The sequence below is a fragment of the Clytia hemisphaerica genome, unplaced genomic scaffold (assembly GCF_902728285.1).
Source record: "Clytia hemisphaerica strain Z4C2 unplaced genomic scaffold, Clytia hemisphaerica genome assembly, whole genome shotgun sequence".
In the NCBI taxonomy this organism is placed as follows: domain Eukaryota; kingdom Metazoa; phylum Cnidaria; class Hydrozoa; order Leptothecata; family Clytiidae; genus Clytia; species Clytia hemisphaerica.
The window spans coordinates 1,284,784-1,305,847 of NW_027103994.1; the positions used below are offsets into that span (position 1 = coordinate 1,284,784).

Below are 21,064 nucleotides of genomic sequence, written 5' to 3' on the forward strand. Positions count from 1 at the left end.
TGATTGGACCTTTTGTTCCATTCAGCTGTTTTGAAAATATATGAGTATTGAATGATTAATTTTGTAAGGGGGTTCAATTTAAAAAAATAAGCATCAATTTTTACAAGTTTGATAAATCTTTCTTTAGTCTAAAAGGTGATACTTTCAAAAAATAATATTGAAATAATTTTGAGGGCAATTTTGAGGGTTTCAGTCAGTTTGCCACACACTTACAAGGGTTTGTTTGATATAAGTTACCCCCTGACTGATTTAATAAGTAATTTGAGCCGTCCAAGAATAGGCCCGAGAAAAAAACAAAAATAGGCTCTATTATGTATTTTGTAGGTTGCCTCGCTTATCAGTGTTATGTTTCTTCCACCGTGTTACATCGAGCGAGAAAGAAGTGTTTTGAGAGCTAAGAATCATTTATAAAAGTCAAAAGTTATATTTTGCTGTTTTTTATCCACATAAACATAGAAGTATTTGCTGTCAAGAATTTAGAAAATATATAGTAAGTGCACTTTTCTATTTTGCAATACTATTTCGATACAACAATGTTTAGTCTACACCATGAAAATTCTCCTTGCCAATGGCCTTGCTTTTTTAGTTTATTCAAGTCGTGAGTTGAATGCTCATTCACTCAATGCACTGTTTACTCGAATATTTCCTTTTAAAATGTCTATGATTGTGAATCCTCGTTTGAATTTATTTCATAACAAAATCAAGAAGTTTGACTCCTTTGCTCCTCTGTCACCACCACCCCTGTCTTTGATTATGCTTTAATTTGTGTCTGTTGCCTTCTCTCTACTGGAAACTGATATCCAATTCGGTGGTACTGGTTTTACCCTTCAAATGACAATTTTTAGCTTTAAAAAAGACAGATTGTGTCAAAAGAATTTTGAGTTCCCTTTGCTTTTGGAAGACAAAAGCTTGGTCTTTTTATCATTTATGGACTGGCGTACGGTTGGACAGTTAGGGCACAGTTTCAGTTTCCTCGCCATTTCAGCCTTCTGACTGGTTAGTGGGTGGTTAGATAGAGGGGTAGGGCCTCATAAGCCAAGTCTTCATAATGCCAAAATATCAACCCACTTTGAATACTCAAATATTGACGGATTTTTTAAATTCAGAAATCCAGAAATCTTTGTTTTTTCTTTCTATCTGATAGACATTGCTAAAACAACTTTTTCTTCAAACACCACTGAAACACCAACTTAAAAAACCCTTAAGGGCGGCACATACTGTAACCTCCATTTGCCTAAGTACCCCCCCCCCCGGTACGCATTATACTACTATTCCAAATAGCAGTCTGTGGCAGTCTGGGAAGATGAAGATGTTTTCAGAGAAACCGTTAATACAGAACTGAAATACTACTGCACTTCCGGCAATTTCTGTCAAACTGTCTTGAAAAGAACCACAATTCGGTCAAAAAAAGTTCCTTTGAAATTCAAGGTTTTGTAAAAAATTACAGCAATTTCTGATTTTTTATTTGCCAGTTTCTGTATTCTGCAAAACTAGTTGCTAATACTGTTTTTCAGCATTAAAATTTTCTTTAGTTGACAGTGGACCCTATATTAGGGTAGGGCGTCAACAGTCATTTTTGGGGCAAAGTCGGAAAATTCAAGATGTAGTGTTTTTTTATGAAAATTTAACCTATTGTGAGGCATTCTGCGCAATTTTTAAGGTCAGAAGTTCAAAATTGGCCGAACCCCCCTGGGGGTTCTGATTCGCACTACAGGCAAAAATTGGAAAAAATGGCATTTTCTGGCCTTTTCAGGCCTGTAAATATGTCAAAACTATTGCAAATCTTATTTTTTTCACTTGCTGTACTAAATTTTATGAAGAAACAACAAAATAATCATATTGGATTGAAAATTGTGCCCATTAGAGCCCTAAACGAGCCGTTTTAAGCCAATTTTGGGTAGCAAAATGCTTTTTAAGGCCAATTTTGCAAGCTCTTAAACTTTAAACTGATTGATTCACATGCCTGAAATTTTCAGAGATGGAAGTCTTCAATAAAGTCTTTAAGCAAAATGAATTTCAAGTTTTTCACTATTTTCAAAAAATCATAATGGCGTCTTCAAAAATTGCTTTTTAGCAAAAAAAAATCATATTTCTCAAAAAATAGCCTTTTTTAAGGCAAGCTTCTACAAACTGAGTTTAAATGCTGACTGAAATTTTTTTTGCAGTGATAGTATACTGGAGATACTCCAGGGAAATCAAAATCATTTGCGTCTGGGATGGGTCTATGTCCGCCATTATGGAAATAAAATCCCTGCTAAGAGCCATTTTTCAGGCCAAAAACCCAAATTTGGACTGAAAAAATCTCTAAAATGTCAATAGACATGGGTCCAAATTTTCTTGCAGTGATAGTATTCTGGAAATACTACAGGAAAATCAAAGTCATCTGGGCTTGGGATTTGGGTATATCCACCATTTTGGAATTGAAATTCCTGCTAAAACGCAATATTTCAATCAAAAATCCACTTTTTCACTCAAAAAATCTTAAAAATGGCAATAGACATGAACCTAAAATCTTTTTGCAGTGATAGTCTTCTGGAAATACTCCAGGGAAATCAAAATTGTTTGGGTTTAGGATTTGGATATATCCGCCATTATGGAATTGAAATATGTGTTTAAACTGGCTAAAATACAACGTTTCAAGCAAAAACCCCGTTTTTGAATAAAAATTGCTCTAAAATGACAATAGACATGGACCCAAATTTTTTTGCAGTGATAGTCTTCTGGAAATACTCCAGGGAAATCAAAATTGTTTGGGTCTAGGATTTGGGTATATCCGCCATTATGGAATTGAAATATGTGTTAAAACTGGCTAAATTGCAACATTTCAAGCAAAAATCCCATATTGACTTAAAAACTGCTCTAATATGGCAATAGATATGAACCTAAAATCTTTTTGGAGTTATAGTGTTCTGTAAATACTCTAGGGGTAAAAACTATTCAGGTATAACATGCTTCTGGGACCGCAATTTTTAAACTGAAGCCAGTTTTAAAATGTATATGATATTTCAAGCTAAAATTCAATCTTTTTTTGACAAAACAAGTCTTGAAAATGGAAATGTAAGTGGGCTATAAAGTATTGTTGATTGAAATGGGATTTTTTAAATAATATATTTCAACTAGTATTTCTAAATTAAAGGATTGTAAATTCACATTCTTTGCTTAATATAATATACAAAATATTTAGTCAATTATGATGTATCGGATGGAAATATGTAGCATTTTAACAGAGATTTCATTTCCATAAGGGTGGATGTAAACAAATCTCAGACTGAAATGATTTTGTTTTTCCAGGAATATTCACAGAATACTATCACTTCAAAAAACTTTGGGTCCATGTCTATTGTCATTTTAGAGCAATTTTTATTCAAAAACGGGGCTTTTGCTTGAAACGTTGTATTTTAGCCAGTTTTAACACATATTTCAATTCCATAATGGCGGATATACCCAAATCCTAAACCCAAACAATTTTGATTTCCCTGGAGTATTTCCAGAAGACTATCACTGCAAAAGATTTTAGGTTCATGTCTATTGCCATTTTTAAGATTTTTTGAGTCAAAAATTGGATTTTTGATTGAAATATTGGTTTTTTTAGCAGGAATCTCAATTCCAAAATGGTGGATATACCCAAATCCCAAGCCCAGATGACTTTGATTTTCCTGTAGTATTTCCAGAATACTATCAGCTGCAAGAAAATTTGGACCCATGTCTATTGACATTTTAGAGATTTTTTCAGTCCAAATTTGAGTTTTTGGCCTGAAAATGGCTCTTAGCAGGGATTTTATTTCCATAATGGCGGACATAGACGCATCCCAGACCCAAATGATTTTGATTTCCCTGGAGTATCTCCAGTATACTATCACTGAAAAAAAAATTTCAGTCAGCATTTAAACTCAGTTTGTAGAAGCTTGCCTTATAAAATGATATTTTTTGAGAAATTTGACTTCTTTTTGCTAAAAAGCGAATTTTGAAGACGCCATTATGATTTTTTGAAAACAGTGAAAAACTTGAAATTCATTTTGCTTAAAGACTTTATTAAAGACTTCCATCTCTGAAAATTTCAGGCATGTGAATCAATCAGTTTAAAGTTTATGAGCTTGCAAAATTGGCCTTAAAAAGCATTTTGCTACCCAAAATTGGCTTAAAACGGCTCGTTTAGGGCTCTAATGGGCACAATTTTCAATCCAATATGATTATTTTGTTGTTTCTTCATAAAATTTAGTACAGCAAGTGAAAAAAATAAGATTTGCAATAGTTTTGACATATTTACAGGCCTGAAAAGGCCAGAAAATGCCATTTTTTCCAATTTTTGCCTGTAGTGCGAATCAGTACCCCCAGGGGGGTTCGGCCAATTTTGAACTTCTGACCTTAAAAATTGCGTAGAATACCTCACAATAGGTTAAATTTTCATAAAAAAACACTACATCTTGAATTTTCTGACTTTGACATTTGACGCCCCACCCTACCTATATTTCCAAAGTTCTGTTGAGATCTGCCACTTCATTCACAAAAAGCACCAACAATGAAACCCCTAACTGCCCCCTAAAGAAATGGTAGATGGTAGAATGGAAATTTTAAATCTTCAATAAATCAAACATAAATAGCCAAAGATTGTGGATCAAAAAATCAAAATATAAAAACACATTTTCTTTTATCATTTCATTTTAGCAGCGCATTCACAATAATTCATTTCTCATACCAGAAACTCCTTAGATCTTCAAATATATTCTCAGATGAAACATTGAAAGAAATTTTGAAAGAATCAAAAATAAATCTGAAGTTTGAAAAGATTATACTGTAGGATTTTTTTTGTGCTGTCTTAAAAGTCTGTACCGTGAGATCAAGTAACTTGCATCAGTGGAGGCTATCATGCATAGCCCTCAAATGAAAGGCCTGACTGGTCATTTAAATACAAAAATAAATCAAAACAAAAACGGTAGAGTAGAGCTGGGAGCGGAGCTGCGTAGTTGTATTTTAATGACCAGCCCGGTCATTCATTTGAGGGCTATGCATGTTAGCCTCCACTAATGCAAGTTACCCGATCTCATGGTATAATGTGAGAAAAATTGAAAGATAAAGATGTAACCAAAGATGGAGAGGTTATTTTGTTATGGAAAAGCAAGTCTTACAGAACTATGTATATACAGAACATAAAAACGGTGGAATTTGGTCAAAGTTTTGATTGATTTGATTTTGAGATTTTGAGCCATTGATGAAAATTAGCCTTTTTGATCTAGAAAAACAGAATTTAGCATAACATTTGTTGGAAATTTTTAAGGATACTGTATATGAAATTTCACCTATTGAATTTGGATTTTGAAGTTTGAGTTTTAAAGTATTAAAGACTATACCAAGAAAATATCCAGTGTGCAGTGACAGAGTTTGGCTTTTCATTTTGCATGGTATGAAACAGAAACCTACCAAAATTGAGGGAGTGAATTGTTGGTTAGTCATTTTGACTTTCGTATTTAGATATTGTTGATGGGAGAATACTTTAAAAATCTTTGAACAGAGTGATCTCTAGTCAGTAAAGGTAGTAATGGATTTTGTTTTACGGGAGGTAAGGTTTATGCTAAAAATATTTATATTAAAAAATTTGGATTTGAATTATAATATTTTAAACGACATTGTCACTGACTTTTCTTTTCTGTGTACATTCAAACACACTCTTTTACACTGTAGTGTTGAAATTTCCTTCAGACTTCTTATATCTGCCTCTTTATAACTGAATGAAAAGACGGGGGTCAGACATTTATTTTATTTTGTAATCAACTACTGTTTTACCCCCTGGTAATGAGCTTTTTATGTCACATGGTTAGACCTTTATGTTTTTATTCTCACATTTTTTGATGTCTCCTTTTCCCATTAAAGTTTTTTTGTGTTATTAAAAGTATTAGAACATAATATCTACATCAACATTGTGCAAAAAGTAGAGTAAAAGAGAGGGAAATTTTATTCTCAACAAAAAATCTCATAATAACTGGAAAAAAGGGAAAAGAAGTGTTTTAGTTTTCGATTGTTGTTTTTCCCTCGAATTTTTCCATCCTCCACCACCATAAGATGGAGGGCACATTTATGAAGGTACAACCTATAGATTATCATATTACAACGTGCCCTCTCCTTCGCAGTGTTTTTTCCGGACAAGAGTGCGTGGGCAGTCTACTAAACAGAACAATGAATGACAAGCTGCTCCTAAATCACCACTGCATACATCATTATAACTAAATGCATCTTTCTTATTATAGTATATATTTTTTTGTCTCAAAAAAACCTTATTTTTTTGCAATATTTCTTTTGTCTTTTTCATATGCTTTCCCTCCTCTCCTTTTTTCTACTTTTCTTCTATTTTTTTGTTCATACCTTATACTTTCTACCATGCCTTCAATATTAGAAGTATAATAACGACCAATTCTAGAATATTTGAAGCAATTCTTACAGAGAGACTCTTAATATTTTGGCCATCAAAGCCTTATGTTCTTATATAGTGTACCAGGGGGGGGGTCGGTACTAAAATCTCAGACATCATGACTTTTAGTGACGTGGTGGTACTGCAAAAAAGCTCAAAAATAATTTTAGTACCATGTGTACTAAAATACCAAAAAGGGTGGTCCCTTAAAGAAATTTTTGAAAAATCTTAGTATTTTGTTCTAAAATCAGCCAAAATGGAGCATTTTTTTAACAATTTTGGAAAAAATTTGATTTTTTTTTCAGGAATTTTCGAAAAAATCTTCAGAAATCTTTCAGAATTTTTCCAATTTTTTAAACATTTTTTAAAAATATTTTTATGTACAGTTCAGCACAGTTTAGTAATAAAATTATATTATTTTGCAGATTGATGCACTAAATTCGACTAGGTTTGTAACAATGACCCCATTTTGGTAAATTTAAAGCCGCAAGGGCAAAAAATGGGTGGTATCTATGTTAAATTGCTCAAAATAATTTTAGTACATGTGTACTAAATTAACATTTTCGAAAAATAGGTGGTGGTATGTCAAAAATTAGCGAAAATCCTTTTAGTACTCATGTATGTCTTACGTTTTAGTACTGACCCCCCCCCCCCTAGTGTACCGCTTGGGGTTTAAAAATCTCTTTGCCCATTTACTTAATTTTTTTGGCCTAATCATTTGTTTGTCTTCACCGTGCAAGTTAAAAGTCTTCTTGATTTTGTTTTGATTTGAGGTCAAAAAAATAGGTTGGAAAATTTCCTATTGTAAAGACGTTTTAAAACGAGGATCATGTTTTTGGTCAATCTTTTGTACATTTTATTCATACTAGATCTTGAAGGGTGGGTTAAAAACTCTTTGAACTAAAAAGACGGCGAAAATCTGTTATTTTTTTGTTACAATAAAGATCTTTTTCTTTGAATTAGTGTATCATTCTTTCTTGTTTTTTTGGTTTACATCTTGTTGGAAAAGCATCCGGTATTTTTCTTTATTTTACCTACTCGACAATATACTTTCCAATCTCCGAATTTTCCCTTTCTTTTCTTTGTGCTTTTCACAAGATAATCTGAAGCATGATTTATTCAAGAGCGTGGTTTAACTGGAAGAAAAAGAAGAAAGAGTGTGGGTCGGTCTAGTCGATTTCCATTTTACGATATTTTCGATTCGGTGAGAGGGAGCCTTCGAATCTGGATGTTTGACATTAGTTTAATAGTTAAATTGACAAAAGTACGGGTGATAACCAGTTTTTGCGGGGGTGTTTCCGTAATAAAAGATTGCCTCAAGTATCACGTGTTATAAGCTGCGTACATACGCCCATATGGGCAGGGGCGTTGGGTGGGAAGGATTTACTCGACATAATGAGCGAATGGGTCTACATAAAAGGAGAAAGTTAATTGAGACCGCGTTATCGTTTAGAGCTTTCGCTAAAGGAAACATCACTTTTGCTTAAAATGTAGAAATATTTTGAGCAATGTCCTTATACATGAACATTTTCCTAGAAGCAAGAACTTTCTTGAATCTACGCAACGCAGCTTTGATCGTTGTAATCTTGAGAAGAATTTTGTAAGAACACGAGGTTGAGATGCGGGAGGAATGACCTGAGTCTCGATTATAAGCAAAGTTTTTCGAGCAACTTGTATTTCTAGCCGTTGGAAATGTTCTTGTACTTTTACGTACCAGCTCCTATAAAAAAACAGCTTTTAATTCACAGTAAAAAGCTATTATATGGTTTTCAGAAAATCGTTTGTCATTCTGCTATGTCATCTACTCTCTCCCTGTGCTTTTTTTCTTTTTACATTTGAATTAATCATAAGATTTCACTCTATGAAGGAACCCAATACTAACTAACCAAACTTATGTCAGGAGTCATCAAAAATATTTTATGACAATTGAAATCAGTTGTCTTTTAAAATAATAAAACCAACTCGATCCAGCTCTATTTTTAAAGGCAATTAAATAAATTCTTGATGATTTTCTTAAGTTGCTTTTATGCAGAGAATGTTTATCTTTAAAATTCCCACCGCCGATAATTATCACGGAAGTTTGACTAATTGAGTCTACATGTTTTGCTCGTTCATTCATGAGGAACCTCTATTCTTATCTACCTTTGTTGACCTTTCCTTTATAAGTATGTGACCAAAGAGTGAATACTGTTGCTATAAACATTCAACCTAAACTTGTGTAATATCATATTGAAGGAAATTCGACCTTTGACTGACGTCTGACACATTTAAAGGAATCAAGTTTATCCACCTTTCTATAATGTTAACTTTTTTTCCAGTTTTTTTCTCCCTCTATGTCCTCTATTATTGTTGTAATGTAGTTTTTCTCCTCTTGCTCTTTCCGTTGCTCCTTTTTTTTGGTCTCCAGAATAACGTGTTCGACAGATTTGGTAACTTTAATGTGCGCATCCCCGAAAATGACTTTGATGCGTATCGTGTACAAAATTACAAAAATGTTTGTGTTTTTGAGGGGTATATTTGTTTGCAATAGGTCTTAAAGATGTCATATTTCAATATAGGAGCCCTCAATTAATGCTAAAATGGTGTTCCCGGACTTCTTATTGTACCCGGGGAAAACCCGGAATGACCCATGTTTTTTCTTTCTTCTTTTAAAAGCTCTTTACATAGTCACTTGATAACGGGTGACGTAATCCTTTCGCCATATCAATTTTCTCTTGTTCGCAAACTAAAAAAAAAACATGATCATCGAGTTGTCTTTAGAAAATATTGTAATACGAACTTTGTCTTACTTGTAAGGTTTCAAATTACGTAATCAAAAACCGTTTCATTTTATTTTATTATGCGACGATTGCCGGTCATGTGTCAGGGTCATTAAGTCCGTAATGCCTCGACAACCCAACTTTAACAAGTCGTCTGACAGTTCGATGTGTTTTAAAGTTTGACACCCATAACTTACCTTTATGTATAATCTTTTGAGAAAATGTTCTTTTTGAGAGGTATTTTGTGCTAATGGAAAGTGTTATCTTGACATCAATATAAATGGACATTATTTGGTAAAACTATCACTGATTTCACCCACGCGCCTTTTATTACAAAACTTACGTATGATTCAACATAAGCTATATATTGAGTTTAAAAAGCAATTTTCACTTTGTATTTGGTTTTCCCAAATCTCTGTTATAATTTTCGTCTTTTTCTTTTTGCAGAACGATACACCCTTGACTCAGAAATCAGAAATCAATATTGAAATACGCAGAGATAATTTCCTTTATTAAAATAATGAAACTGGAGTGACACATCATCTCATGATGTCATCCAAAGGCAAGAACGTACCTGACCCAAAAGTCGGTAAAAACTCTACACAATCCAGAAAGAAAAATCCCCGTCGCAGCCAACGCCATCTAAGCAACGGTGACCCAGTGGACGATTCCAAAGAACGTGCGTCCAAGCGCGGCCGTGACTCAAACAAAGATTTTGATGGCAATTATGAAGCAGAATTCCCTCAAGAGTTGTATAAGGTAAGAAGGATTTGGTTTTAGACCGACTGGCGGGTTTTATTTTAGAACTTCGAGGTCTCGATTAGTTTCGCGGTCACCAATTGAATTAAGTCAGTTATCATATATAAGTCAGCTATCATATATAAGTGAGCATTCCAATAGACATTTTCATGAATTAATTTGACTACAATGACTGTCTCATTTTGAAACCATTACCAAGGTAATTAAAATCCCTTGAATCTCCAAGTGTTACTTTAATGAATAGGGTAAATTCCCGATGAACTCCTCTGGGAATCAATTACCATGACGATATTTTGAAAACGAGGTAAGCGTTGCTCGTAACGTAATTAATGAAAAGGTCGATTTTGCGAATACGGTAAACTGGGATTTGACTGATATTCTGTTCTGGTATTTGAAATCTAATGTTAAAGAAAGTTTTGATTAAGTATTAACTTAATAACATGATAGCACGTTCAATCCCCATAGGTGTACGCAAATCCAGCGAGATACCCTGCAAAATTTATGGATGAGAGCGCTTTTTACGACACTGTAATTATTATCTTTGTTTCATCAAAAAATAATGAATATGTCATAAACATCTGCACTCCCTCATAAATTTTGCAGGGTATCTCGCTTCGCCTATGATCCCAGAATAACGCTGTGTCATATACATAGCTGGATTGATAGTTTTTGAAATAACTGATTCCAGAATTAGCATTTAAAAAACTGTGTTGAAAATGATGCACTGCGTGTGATGATGTAGAGCATTAATTAATTTTTTGCATACGGTTTGCTTATGCGTGCGTTTTATTTCTCTTTAATTGTCATGGCATCATTACTGAAAGAATGTTTTTGGTCGTGATTTTCTCTCTTTTTTCGTAATTTGACGATCCGATCTCCAATTGTTATTGGTTCACAAGAATCGTATATGCTTACCCTTACCGTCTTTATATAACTATTGCGAGTACTAATGTTGTTAAGGCCGTCGTCGAAATGTGTTTAAACTCTCTCAGGTGTGCTGTTCAAACTTCGTGGTTGAATCTGTGACCTTGTCTGGTTATTCTATCAAATGTCTGCCAAATGATACTGTTCTTATAAAAACGATCTTCTAAAAAACCGCTTCCCTTTTTAATAATTATTCTTTATCCTTTCAACAGTTTTCTCTTTCTCTCTCTCTATCCTTGCACATGCGCAGTTTTGTCCGTTTTTTTTTATTTTGTCTTTTTGAGACGGACGGAAATATTTCCTTTTTGCGGTCTACGATTTTGGTTATCAAGCTTTTCGAGCAACATGCAAAGCCGTTTACTCTTTCTCTCTTTGTACCCTTCATAAACCTTTGAGGAGTGGGCAATTCATGCAATCACGCAAAGTCTTAATTCCCAAATTCACGCATTCACGCAATGTTTTTTCGCAACTCACGCAAAGTTTTCGCATTCACGCAATTGAAAAAGCCCATTCACGCAAACCGCTGGAGGGGGGAATTTCCAGAGTACCAGTGGGAGCCAAGTCCAACTCGCTCTGGATGTTGATGAAAACCCTGCTAATCACACTGATCTGTCTGTCATAAGGCTCTCGGCACACGTCAGAAAATTACTGATTGTTTTTCGATGGACTTATGCTGAGAAGAAAATCTCTTAAAAATTAAGACGTAGTTTGCGGGAATTTTAGTGCTAAAGATTAATTCAACGTCTGAATTTTGACCGACTATTTTGTCAATTAAAAGGTAGTTTTGTTGGGTACTATGACCGATACATGGAAAGTAGAACTATTTATTAAAAATATACTCTTAGGTGCCAAATAAACGGGGGGGGGGGGGGCTCGAATAATACGGGGGGGGGGGTTGGAAAATTTTTCAAATCAAATAAACGGGGGGGGGGACCTAATTACCGGGGGGGTTGTAAAATGTACTTTTAAAAACCCTAAAAAGGGTCAAAATAGACTAAATTTAGGCCTTTTAGAGTAAAATTAAAGTAAAACAAGAAACTTTCCTTTTGGGAGCTGGGAATTTTTTCAAAAATTAATAAACGGGGGGGGTCCTAATAACGTCCGGGGGGGGTTGGAAAAAAATCGAAAAATTAACAAGCGGGGGGGCCCGTTTATTTGGCACCTAAGAGTAAGGTTTGTTTTATATAACCCGTTCTGCGTTGTATGTAGCTCTTACACATTGCTGTTAACATAGCGCGACCTTTCATGCTGTTTCATTTCCATGGTAACACGAGTTGTTTATTATTTTGCATGCATACCAAGATCATTGTACACGTCATAAAAAAAGAGTTTGATTTGAATTTGATTTTCAAATCACTCTTATGGCATGACCGCGATGAAAAACCAATTTTGTTGGCTTTTTTTATCAAAATATTTGTATAGGTCGATATGCATAAATTAACTTCCTTTGCATAATTAAACAAATGATCTCGCATACATTATAACTAATACAAACATTTCTTGCATAATTAGGACAAGTTTTTTTTGTGTTGTTTTTTTTCGATGACATTCTCGAGATATTTGCCCTCATAGTGCTTACGCCTGCGTTTTGAATTTCGAATATTAATAAAGTATACTGTAAAAAACTTTCTTTATAACACTCTCAAATTACAAATTTTTTTTCCTCTCTCTTGAAAGATCTTTTATCGCATCATGCTGTCAAAATAAAATAAAAAGAAATCTAAGGCATTTTTCAGACGTTTTTTTATAAGAACATTCATAATTTTTGAAGCCTTCGAATGTTCTCGCTGTCATCAAGGCAAAAGGTCCAATCTCAAAATTAGTGTCTGAAAAAACTAAGAATTTTTCTGTTTTGCTAACTTTAAATTTTGAGATTGACCCTTTTTCATGTAGATGGGATCCCCCTCACTATGAAAAAAGAGGCTAAGCTCAAGATTTAAGGTTAGCCAAACAGAAAAATTCTCAGTTTTCTCCAGACACTAATTTTGAGATTGGACCTTTTGCCTTGATGGTAACGTTCTTAACTTTTTGAGTTTTAAATTTTAGAATGTTCTTAACATGTTCTTATTTTCACAGAGTGTGATCGACCTTGTTCCGAGTACTGAATATAACTGTGAACCAACTGAAAAACCAGCACCTCCTGGCACTCAAGTCAACCTTCATGGTGTCATTCTCCACGAAACTCAAGACGGTAAGATATAATTTTTGTTTTTTTGGTTATAGCGGTGTTCTACAGTATATTTTTCTAGCCTTTGGATGTTGTTAATTTTTTAAATGTTCTTAGCATGTTCTTATTTTCATCGTTTTTATTCAATAAAATTGATTTTGGTTGTAAATTTTTATTTTCATTGCTTTACAGATTGCGAAATTTTCTAAATTTTGGTACCTTAAGAGAAGAAATTTTGACGAGAAGAAATTTTGGCGAATGAACCCATTCGCAATTTTTTGGTGCAATTTTGCGGAATTTATTTTGGCGATGTAATAAAATTTTTAAATTTGGCGACAATTAATTTTGGCGAACGACCAATTTTTGTTCAATGTTTTAGCTGAAAAAAAAAAAAGGAAAAAAGGGTTTTTAGGAGAGTAATAGAGACTAAATTGCAAGAAAATTAAATTTGGCGAGAATCTATTTTGGCGAATGACCTATAAATTTTAAATTTCTTTCCGCCAAAATTTCTTCCCTTAAGGTAGTTTTTTCAAGATTTTGAGAATTTTATGGTCAATTTTTTATTTTATCCATGAATTCGAGGTTTTTGTCTCTTTTATATTTTATTTTGCATTTTTGTCAATATGTAGTTTTTGCTGCCTTTTTAGGAGATTTTATAGGTGAAAGTCTACTTTTAATTTTATTTTTTCGTTGACCGACCGACCCTCTTTTTTGGGTAGCTTGGCCCGTAAAACAACAAATTAAATTGGCCTCGCCCAGTATGCTTTGTTATAAGAAGGAAATAAACCCTCTTTTTGGTGACTGCTATTTTACACTTATTTTATCCCTGTCATGAAGTTAAATGCAGCTGAAATTACCAAATACATTTAAGAGTGAGTGGTTTTGTCATTTATGTGAGCTCTTATTCTTTTCTTCTTATGCTATAGCCTACAATGGTCAATGTTCTTCATTGGATAAGGATGGTTCGTTCCATGGTTTGGCATGGTTTCTATTTAATAGTACCCTCCTTTCTCTTCAGGGCTTCTTGTGCTAAATGTTCGTTGGAGAAACCAGGTCTTCTCTGGTGCTTTGATCGATGTTGAGAAAACGAAATGGGCCTCCGAACGGTAAGTGAATTAGTTTCTTTTTACAACAAAATTGATCAGACTATACTTTGTAGGATTCTGGAATCAATTTATGAAGGTTTTGCCGCGCGTTTTTTTTCTCTTGCTATTCGTGAGCTTATTGTAATCTTTGTGTAAGCTTAGGGATATCGTTTTATAAAATTTCCTTGTCTTACTTTGCTTTAGCGTTTCGGCCGAGGGGAATTCGGAGCTTAGTAAGTTCACCTCCACCCAACCACCCATCAAGAAATTACGCATCCCTACATCCGCCTTACGCCAACAACACGATGATTCTGATTCGTCCGGAAGTACTAAAAAGAAGGCCGGAACGACCAGCCCTACAACCAGTGGAAAAAGCAAATCGCGAACCGGAACGAGTAAAAAACGTGGCGTTACCGCTAGTGTGGAGCCAGTCTCTCCGCCTCCAGATGACCCACAAACAACACCCAAGAAATCGAAAGTGAAACCACTTACAAACGGTGATGCGGCCACGGCGACGTTTGAATGTCCCGAAACAAACTGCCGTAAACGCTACAAGAATAAGAATGGGTTGGCGTATCACATGGAAAAAACGCACCCGCCAACGCCCAAGAAGGCGGAAAGTTACGAGGAAAAGGTGATTAAAACTGTATTTTTATGCTTTGGTTTATCAGTCAGTTCTGAATAAACTAGAACTCTAGGGTATGATATTCCTCATAGCCTCCTCGTGCAAATTGGAAACAATCTCTACTACTTCATTTCCAGGGCACCAAATGGTTTAGCTAATCCTTTGGAGGCAAATTGTATTTTCATAAAAATAACTTTCGGTATCTTTTTTCCCTGTACTACAGGACATCAAAAGTGACGATTCAGATAGCGGAGATGACAATTTTGTGATCGACGAAAAAGCCGGCGACGATGATGACGAAGAGGAGGAAAATCCTACGGAAGACGAATCCAAAAGTAACGTTGTCTCGCAACCATCATCTGACGACGTCAAAATGGATGACATCAAACCTGATAATAATTCCGAATCAAAAAACGGTCCTAAAACGGAATCGCCGTCGACAAGCGAAACTGTTCCCATGGAAATTGACAATTCTACGACGCCGAAAAAAGAAAATGAAGGAGTGAAGATGGAAAAAGAAGCGAAGCCTTCAGTTAAATCTGAAGAAACAAAAAATGTTGACATTCCGACGCCGGTCAAAGACGAGAAACCGGTCATGCCCATAACCGTAGTTCCTTCCGTATCGACATTAGTCCAATCCGGACACTCGATCACGATTATTAAATCATCAGATAAAAATGATACCAAACACTTACTCGATTCCAAAGACCCGAAAAGTAAGATGATGCCGACCCCAGGTGGTGCTTCTAATATTCAAGTTATGAGGGCGGCGCCCACCACAAATTTGAATTATGGACAAGCCCTTGCTCAACAAGCACCACCGCCCAGCATTGTTGTTGTCAAATCTGAGGAAGAAAGACAACGTCAAGGGAGCACCAAGATAATTCATCACGCCGACCCTGCTGAGCAATTAAACGAACTTTTTAATGGGCGTCCTGTCGCTCAACCTCAGGGTCACCCGCCCTTCAACACCGCCCTCGGAGGGAGTATAAATCCACAAAAATTTCCTGACGGAATGAACACTGGTCTAAGTAAGCAACAACAATTAATTCTTGTACATCAACAACAGCAACAAAAACAACAACAACTTCAAAATAAACAATTACCACAACAAAATATACCTCTCACTCAACAATCTTCAGCATCACATCCAACATTGACGACAGCACTTTCAACAAATTTTCTTCCAGCAACGTCTATGGTCAACTTGCCTCTGCCGAAACCGACTTTGAGTAGTAAACCGTCACTCGAAATCAAACCGAACACTTATAATTTGTTGAACAACCCAACAACTAAAGTAATGGGTTACGGTGAGGAATTTTTCAATAAACCGCTAGCAGGGACGGGATCGGTAGAGTCACGGCAACCGTTGAAACAAGAGGAGCGTGTTGACGATTCCGACGACGAAGGTGCGGCCACGACCGATTTAGTTTTATCTGCTGTTCATCGAGTATACCCACAAAAAGAAAAAGATCTTCAATCGACCGCCGAGCCCGCTGTTTTAGACGCTCGCCCGTTCAAAGTGAACACGGTGCTAACGACTCTCGCATCCGTTGCTACAGTCCCTACGGCCACTTTTGGCGCCGGCACCCTATCTGGCCTCATCGGAGCTAGACCTCAACAAGGATTCGAAAACGCGTTACTTTTTAAAGATTTTGCAAGTAAAGTTGCGAACGAGGGAGCGAATTTAGGAGCTAATTTGAATTTTTACCAGGGGAAATATCCATTAGTGATTTCCGATCATCAGAAAACAGTTTCTCCTCAGATTTTACGACCGATAACAGACTCGAACGGGCAATCGTTGACCATTCTACCATCGATTATCGGAAGCTCGAACAGTGAACTCAAGTCTAATGTGTTAAATATTAACTCAAGCGCACCCGGTGGAGCCTCTAGCATTCCTAGCGGCGCTGGCGGAGCGGCAGAATCAGCCAAGACGTCTCTTTTACACCAACGTTTAATGTTGAATGAAGATACTAGCGCTGCTGCATCCAATAAGAACTTTATTCCACCCTCTAATGTGAAACCAAATAATGGCGCCCACCCTTCACAGTACGGTTTACCAACACAAAAACAAGACATGTCATCTGCTGCCTCTGAATACCGTTTATCAAACGATAAAGTTTCAGTAACTACATCAATGACTCTAACACGTATGCCCGAAAAAATGAAAGTAGGTCTGCCCGGACAAGGAGGATTACGGATTAATCCACCACCGGACGAAAGAGGGCCACCTTCTCGGAGCCAACACCCAGATAATCTGAAGGAAGCAATGCTACAGCCTAAAGAACTATCCGGTAGTTCGCAATATCGACAGTTGCCAATCACGAAGAGCTTAGCTCGAGGTGAAATGCCAAACGCTCTTTTCGCGGCCGCTGCTGGTGTTCCGCCCTCCAGCTTAGGGGCAGTCGCATCTTCGCCCTCTGTGGCAGGAGGTATTGATAACCGACGCAAAATGCTGATGAATCGAACTACTTCGACCATCCCCATAGCGCCTGCACCGCCTTCAACGACGTCGATGAGCCGAGCCACTGACCCTTCGGTTATCGGGTCTGGAGAATACGCAGGTCCAGAAGGTAATGGTTTTTTCTACTTTTTCAAACAAACTACATAATCTATGGTGATCTACGTTGTATCTGTGTTTAAAAATTCCTGTTTGGTTTATGGCTGTATCCACAAGAATAATGTAAGGATAATATATTTTGCGACAACATATAGTTTATGATTCATTTTGAGAATGTATACCTTATCGGCCCTTTTTACGCCGGCCCTAATTTAACGCCGGTCCCTTTATGCTGCCCCATATTACGCCACGAGCCCAAAAATAACGCCAACAAGGGCAGGTGTAAAAAGGGTTGATAAGGTATTTGAAATTATTAGTTCTAAAGAAATTTTAATCAATCCTTCCTTCGCTTTTAAGGAAATCGCGAAAATTACATGCATCGTTTTACACTGACAAGCGATAAGCGACTCGTTTCAAGCCCGGCAGAAAATCGGGGACGCCCGAAGAAAATCCGGGTTGAAAAGACGGAAACGATACCTATCGGAACAGCACAAGAGATGGCACGCTCGCGCGGTGCTATGGAAAGTCCATCCGCGCGCTCTCGAGCGTCCGAAAGTCCGATCGGTCGTAAAGTGACAAGCCCTGTTGTTCGGGCGAGCGTGATTCAAGGACAATTGCACCCAGTTGTCGGTCAAACTTCCATAGCGGATCATACTTCGCCGCCCAAAAATGATCATCATTTGTTCCAACTTTCAAGGTTAGTTTTAATCTTTATTTTCAATTTATGTGAACAACGAAAATTCTCCAGGACAGGAAAAATTTGTCACAAAAAGTTTTTATCGCATTGTGGATTGCCTAAAGAGATTTTATTCAATAAAACATGATAGAAGTACATTTTTAAAGAAAAATTTGAAATCCGAACGCCGTAAAAACAATGTCTAGGAGTGATTTTTCAAAACAGGTTTGAGACGAACTGAACCTTGATTTTACGTAGTTATTATTATTATTCGTGATATTCACGACGTAAGGTTTTATACGGAAGCACCCGAAACCAACGTGTGTTGGCCACTCATTTTGCATTAAAAAAAACTAGTGACAAACGCCCGGGTTATTTTGGGTGCTTCCGTACGAAACATTACGTCATGATTATCATTTATTTATTAAAAAAAATTATTAATTAAACTTTTATTCAGAGGCGGAGGCGAGCATGGTGGTCCAGTAATGGATGAACGTGCAAGGTTCGGACAACCTGCTAAAATGTCCACCATGGACGCACGTGCCATTCCTGGTTCCATTACAGAAAAGGTACCTTCCTTTTTTTGGATATTTTCTCTTGAACCATTACTTAAGTTTGATTTTAAATTCCTCATTTCCAAGGAGTTTTGTTGCAATTTTAGCGGCAGACACCAAAAACGCGAAAAAAGGGTAGACTCTTCTCCAGATACATAAATTTAAGGTTGTACTATTCTTAACGAATACCATACGTCAAACTCGAACCCAGTCCCTTAGTTCGCTTTTTTAAGATTCTGATAGCGCTCACCTAAGTGGTGCAAGTGGCTCTGGATACCAGATTTACCAGATTGGCCATAGCTCTGTATTCAAATCGAATCGACGAATCCGATAAGTATGCAATTAATTCATGTCACTTTATTAAGGCAACTGTTACTTTTTGTTTCTCGTCTTTTACAGAATATAAAATCACCGCCTGGTATGGGATCGTACTACAATCAACCGCCCAACCAGCGCCAACGTATACTTTCCCCGCCCACTTCACGAAGTCCCGCCATCTCACCGCGTGTTTCCAACGAGAGCATACCGAGGTCACCGTCTCCTGGGATCTTCTCTCATGAACATGGGAAACCGTATCATCCTTACCCAGTCGAAAATCGCGAGAAGTACGGATTCGGTCACCCTGGCGGGCCGCCTGGCGAGCACGCAAGGATAAGTGAACAAATAAGAAAACAAGAACTCCATCGCTCCGTATCAGACCAAGGGCGTGTTATCGCTGACCCACGTAAATCAGTCCTTTCGCCTCGTGAAGGAATCAGCATCAACCCGCCGTTCAATCGACAATTACACGAAGATTACGCTAACTTCACTCGACATCAGTCACCGCGTGCTGAAATGGCTCCCCGAGATATCCCGCCGCGGCCGTCTTCAATGTACGAACATCGTTCCCTTGAAGATTCAGCTGAACAAGCTAGAATTTTAGCTTCGACACGGGATCGTTTCATGATGGCGCCAGGATTGAGCTCTCAACAACCTCTTTATAATGTAGGACGCTCTGGGACGCCGCCCTCCTCTGGCGCCCCAACGCCATCGTCTCATCATTCTTCAAATTTAGTATTGGGGCGGGCCGATGGATCAATATTATCTAAAAACTTGAATTACGAACCTTCAGCCCGACCGGGTGAACAAAAAAGATAACGCATCCAATTTTTTATAATTTCCTTTTTTTTTTGCAATTTTTGATATTCTTCTTTTGTTTAATCATCTTCGTATGGAAAAAAGAGATTTTTTAATCCGTTGGACATTTCTGCTTTCGATTTCTCAAAGAATTCTTAAAATCAAAAGTAAGCATGCGTTAAAAACATGATGGTATGAAATTATACCCAATTGTCTTGCCGTTATTTTTGAATGGCAAACTTTAGTCTCATTCTTTTATGTATTATTATTAGCATTATTTCTTGTTTATCCTTTATTTAGCTATAGATATGACATTAGAACATATTCCTTAGGTATTTGTTAGAACAATTCAATTTCATACATTACAAATTTCATGATCACTCTCCGGTCAATTATCTTTGGGTGCTAAAACTTTAAAACTCTAAAACATTAGAACACTCCTTAGGTATTTGTTAGAACAATTCAATTTCATACATTACAAATTTCATTATTATCCTCCGGTCAATTATCTTTGGGTGCTGAAACTTTAAAACTCTAAAACATTAGAACATTCTTTAGGTATTTGTTAGAACAATTCAATTTCATACATTACAAATTTCATTATCATCCTCCGGTCAATTATCTTTGGGTGCTGAAACTTTAAAACTCTAAAACATTAGAACACTCCTTAGGTATTTGTTAGGACAATTCAATTTCATACATTACAAATTTCATGATCACTCTCCGGTCAATTATCTTTGGGTGCTGAAACTTTAAAACTCTAAAACATTAGAACATTCTTTAGGTATTTGTTAGAACAATTCAATTTCATACATTACAAATTTCATGATCACTCTCTGGTCAATTATCTTTGGGTGCTAAAACTTTAAAACTCTAAAACATTTGAACATTCCTTAGGTATTTGTTAGGACAATTCAATTTCATACATTACAAATTTCATGATCACTCTCCGGTCAATTATCTTTGGGTGCTGAAACTTTAAAACTCTAAAACATTAGAACATTCTTTAGGTATTTGTTAGAACAATTCAATTTCATACATTACAAATTTCATGATCACTCTCCGGTCAATTATCTTTGGATGCTAAAACTTTAAAACTCTAAAACATTAGAACATTCTTTAGGTATTTGTTAGGACAATTCAATTTCATACATTACAAATTTCATGATCACTCTCCGGTCAATTATCTTTGGGTGCTGAAACTTTAAAACTCTAAAACATTAGAACATTCTTTAGGTATTTGTTAGAACAATTCAATTTCATACATTACAAATTTCATGATCACTCTCCGGTCAATTATCTTTGGGTGCTAAAACTTTAAAACTCTAAAACATTTGAACATTCTTTAGGTATTTGTTAGGACAATTCAATTTCATACATTACAAATTTCATGATCACTCTCCGGTCAATTATCTTTGGGTGCTGAAACTTTA

At 36.2% G+C, this 21,064-nt stretch overlaps 1 protein-coding gene across 1 annotated transcript; it reads left to right on the top strand.

Moving 5' to 3' along the window:
* The first annotated feature begins 339 nt into the window (after positions 1-339).
* On the top strand, positions 340-19,754 carry LOC136811263 (nuclear pore complex protein DDB_G0274915-like). Its single transcript, XM_067067878.1, has 9 exons — positions 340-490; positions 9,610-9,921; positions 12,922-13,036; positions 14,031-14,118; positions 14,302-14,731; positions 14,946-17,298; positions 17,643-17,982; positions 18,419-18,530; positions 18,915-19,754. Exons 2-9 carry the CDS (start codon positions 9,709-9,711, stop codon positions 19,650-19,652), a joined length of 4,389 nt encoding a protein of 1,462 aa, XP_066923979.1. The 5' UTR covers positions 340-490; positions 9,610-9,708; the 3' UTR covers positions 19,653-19,754.
* The last annotated feature ends 1,310 nt before the right edge of the window (positions 19,755-21,064 follow it).

What these genes read in the sequence shown, in the direction of transcription:
- LOC136811263 (XM_067067878.1), top strand. Translation starts at nt 9,709, where the DNA reads ATGATGTCATCCAAAGGCAAGAACGTACCTGACCCAAAAGTCGGTAAA. An exon ending in TCTCCACGAAACTCAAGACG is followed by an intron (nt 13,037 to 14,030) that starts GTAAGATATAAT and finishes CTTTCTCTTCAG; the next exon opens with GGCTTCTTGTGCTAAATGTT. An exon ending in CATTTGTTCCAACTTTCAAG is followed by an intron (nt 17,983 to 18,418) that starts GTTAGTTTTAAT and finishes ACTTTTATTCAG; the next exon opens with AGGCGGAGGCGAGCATGGTG.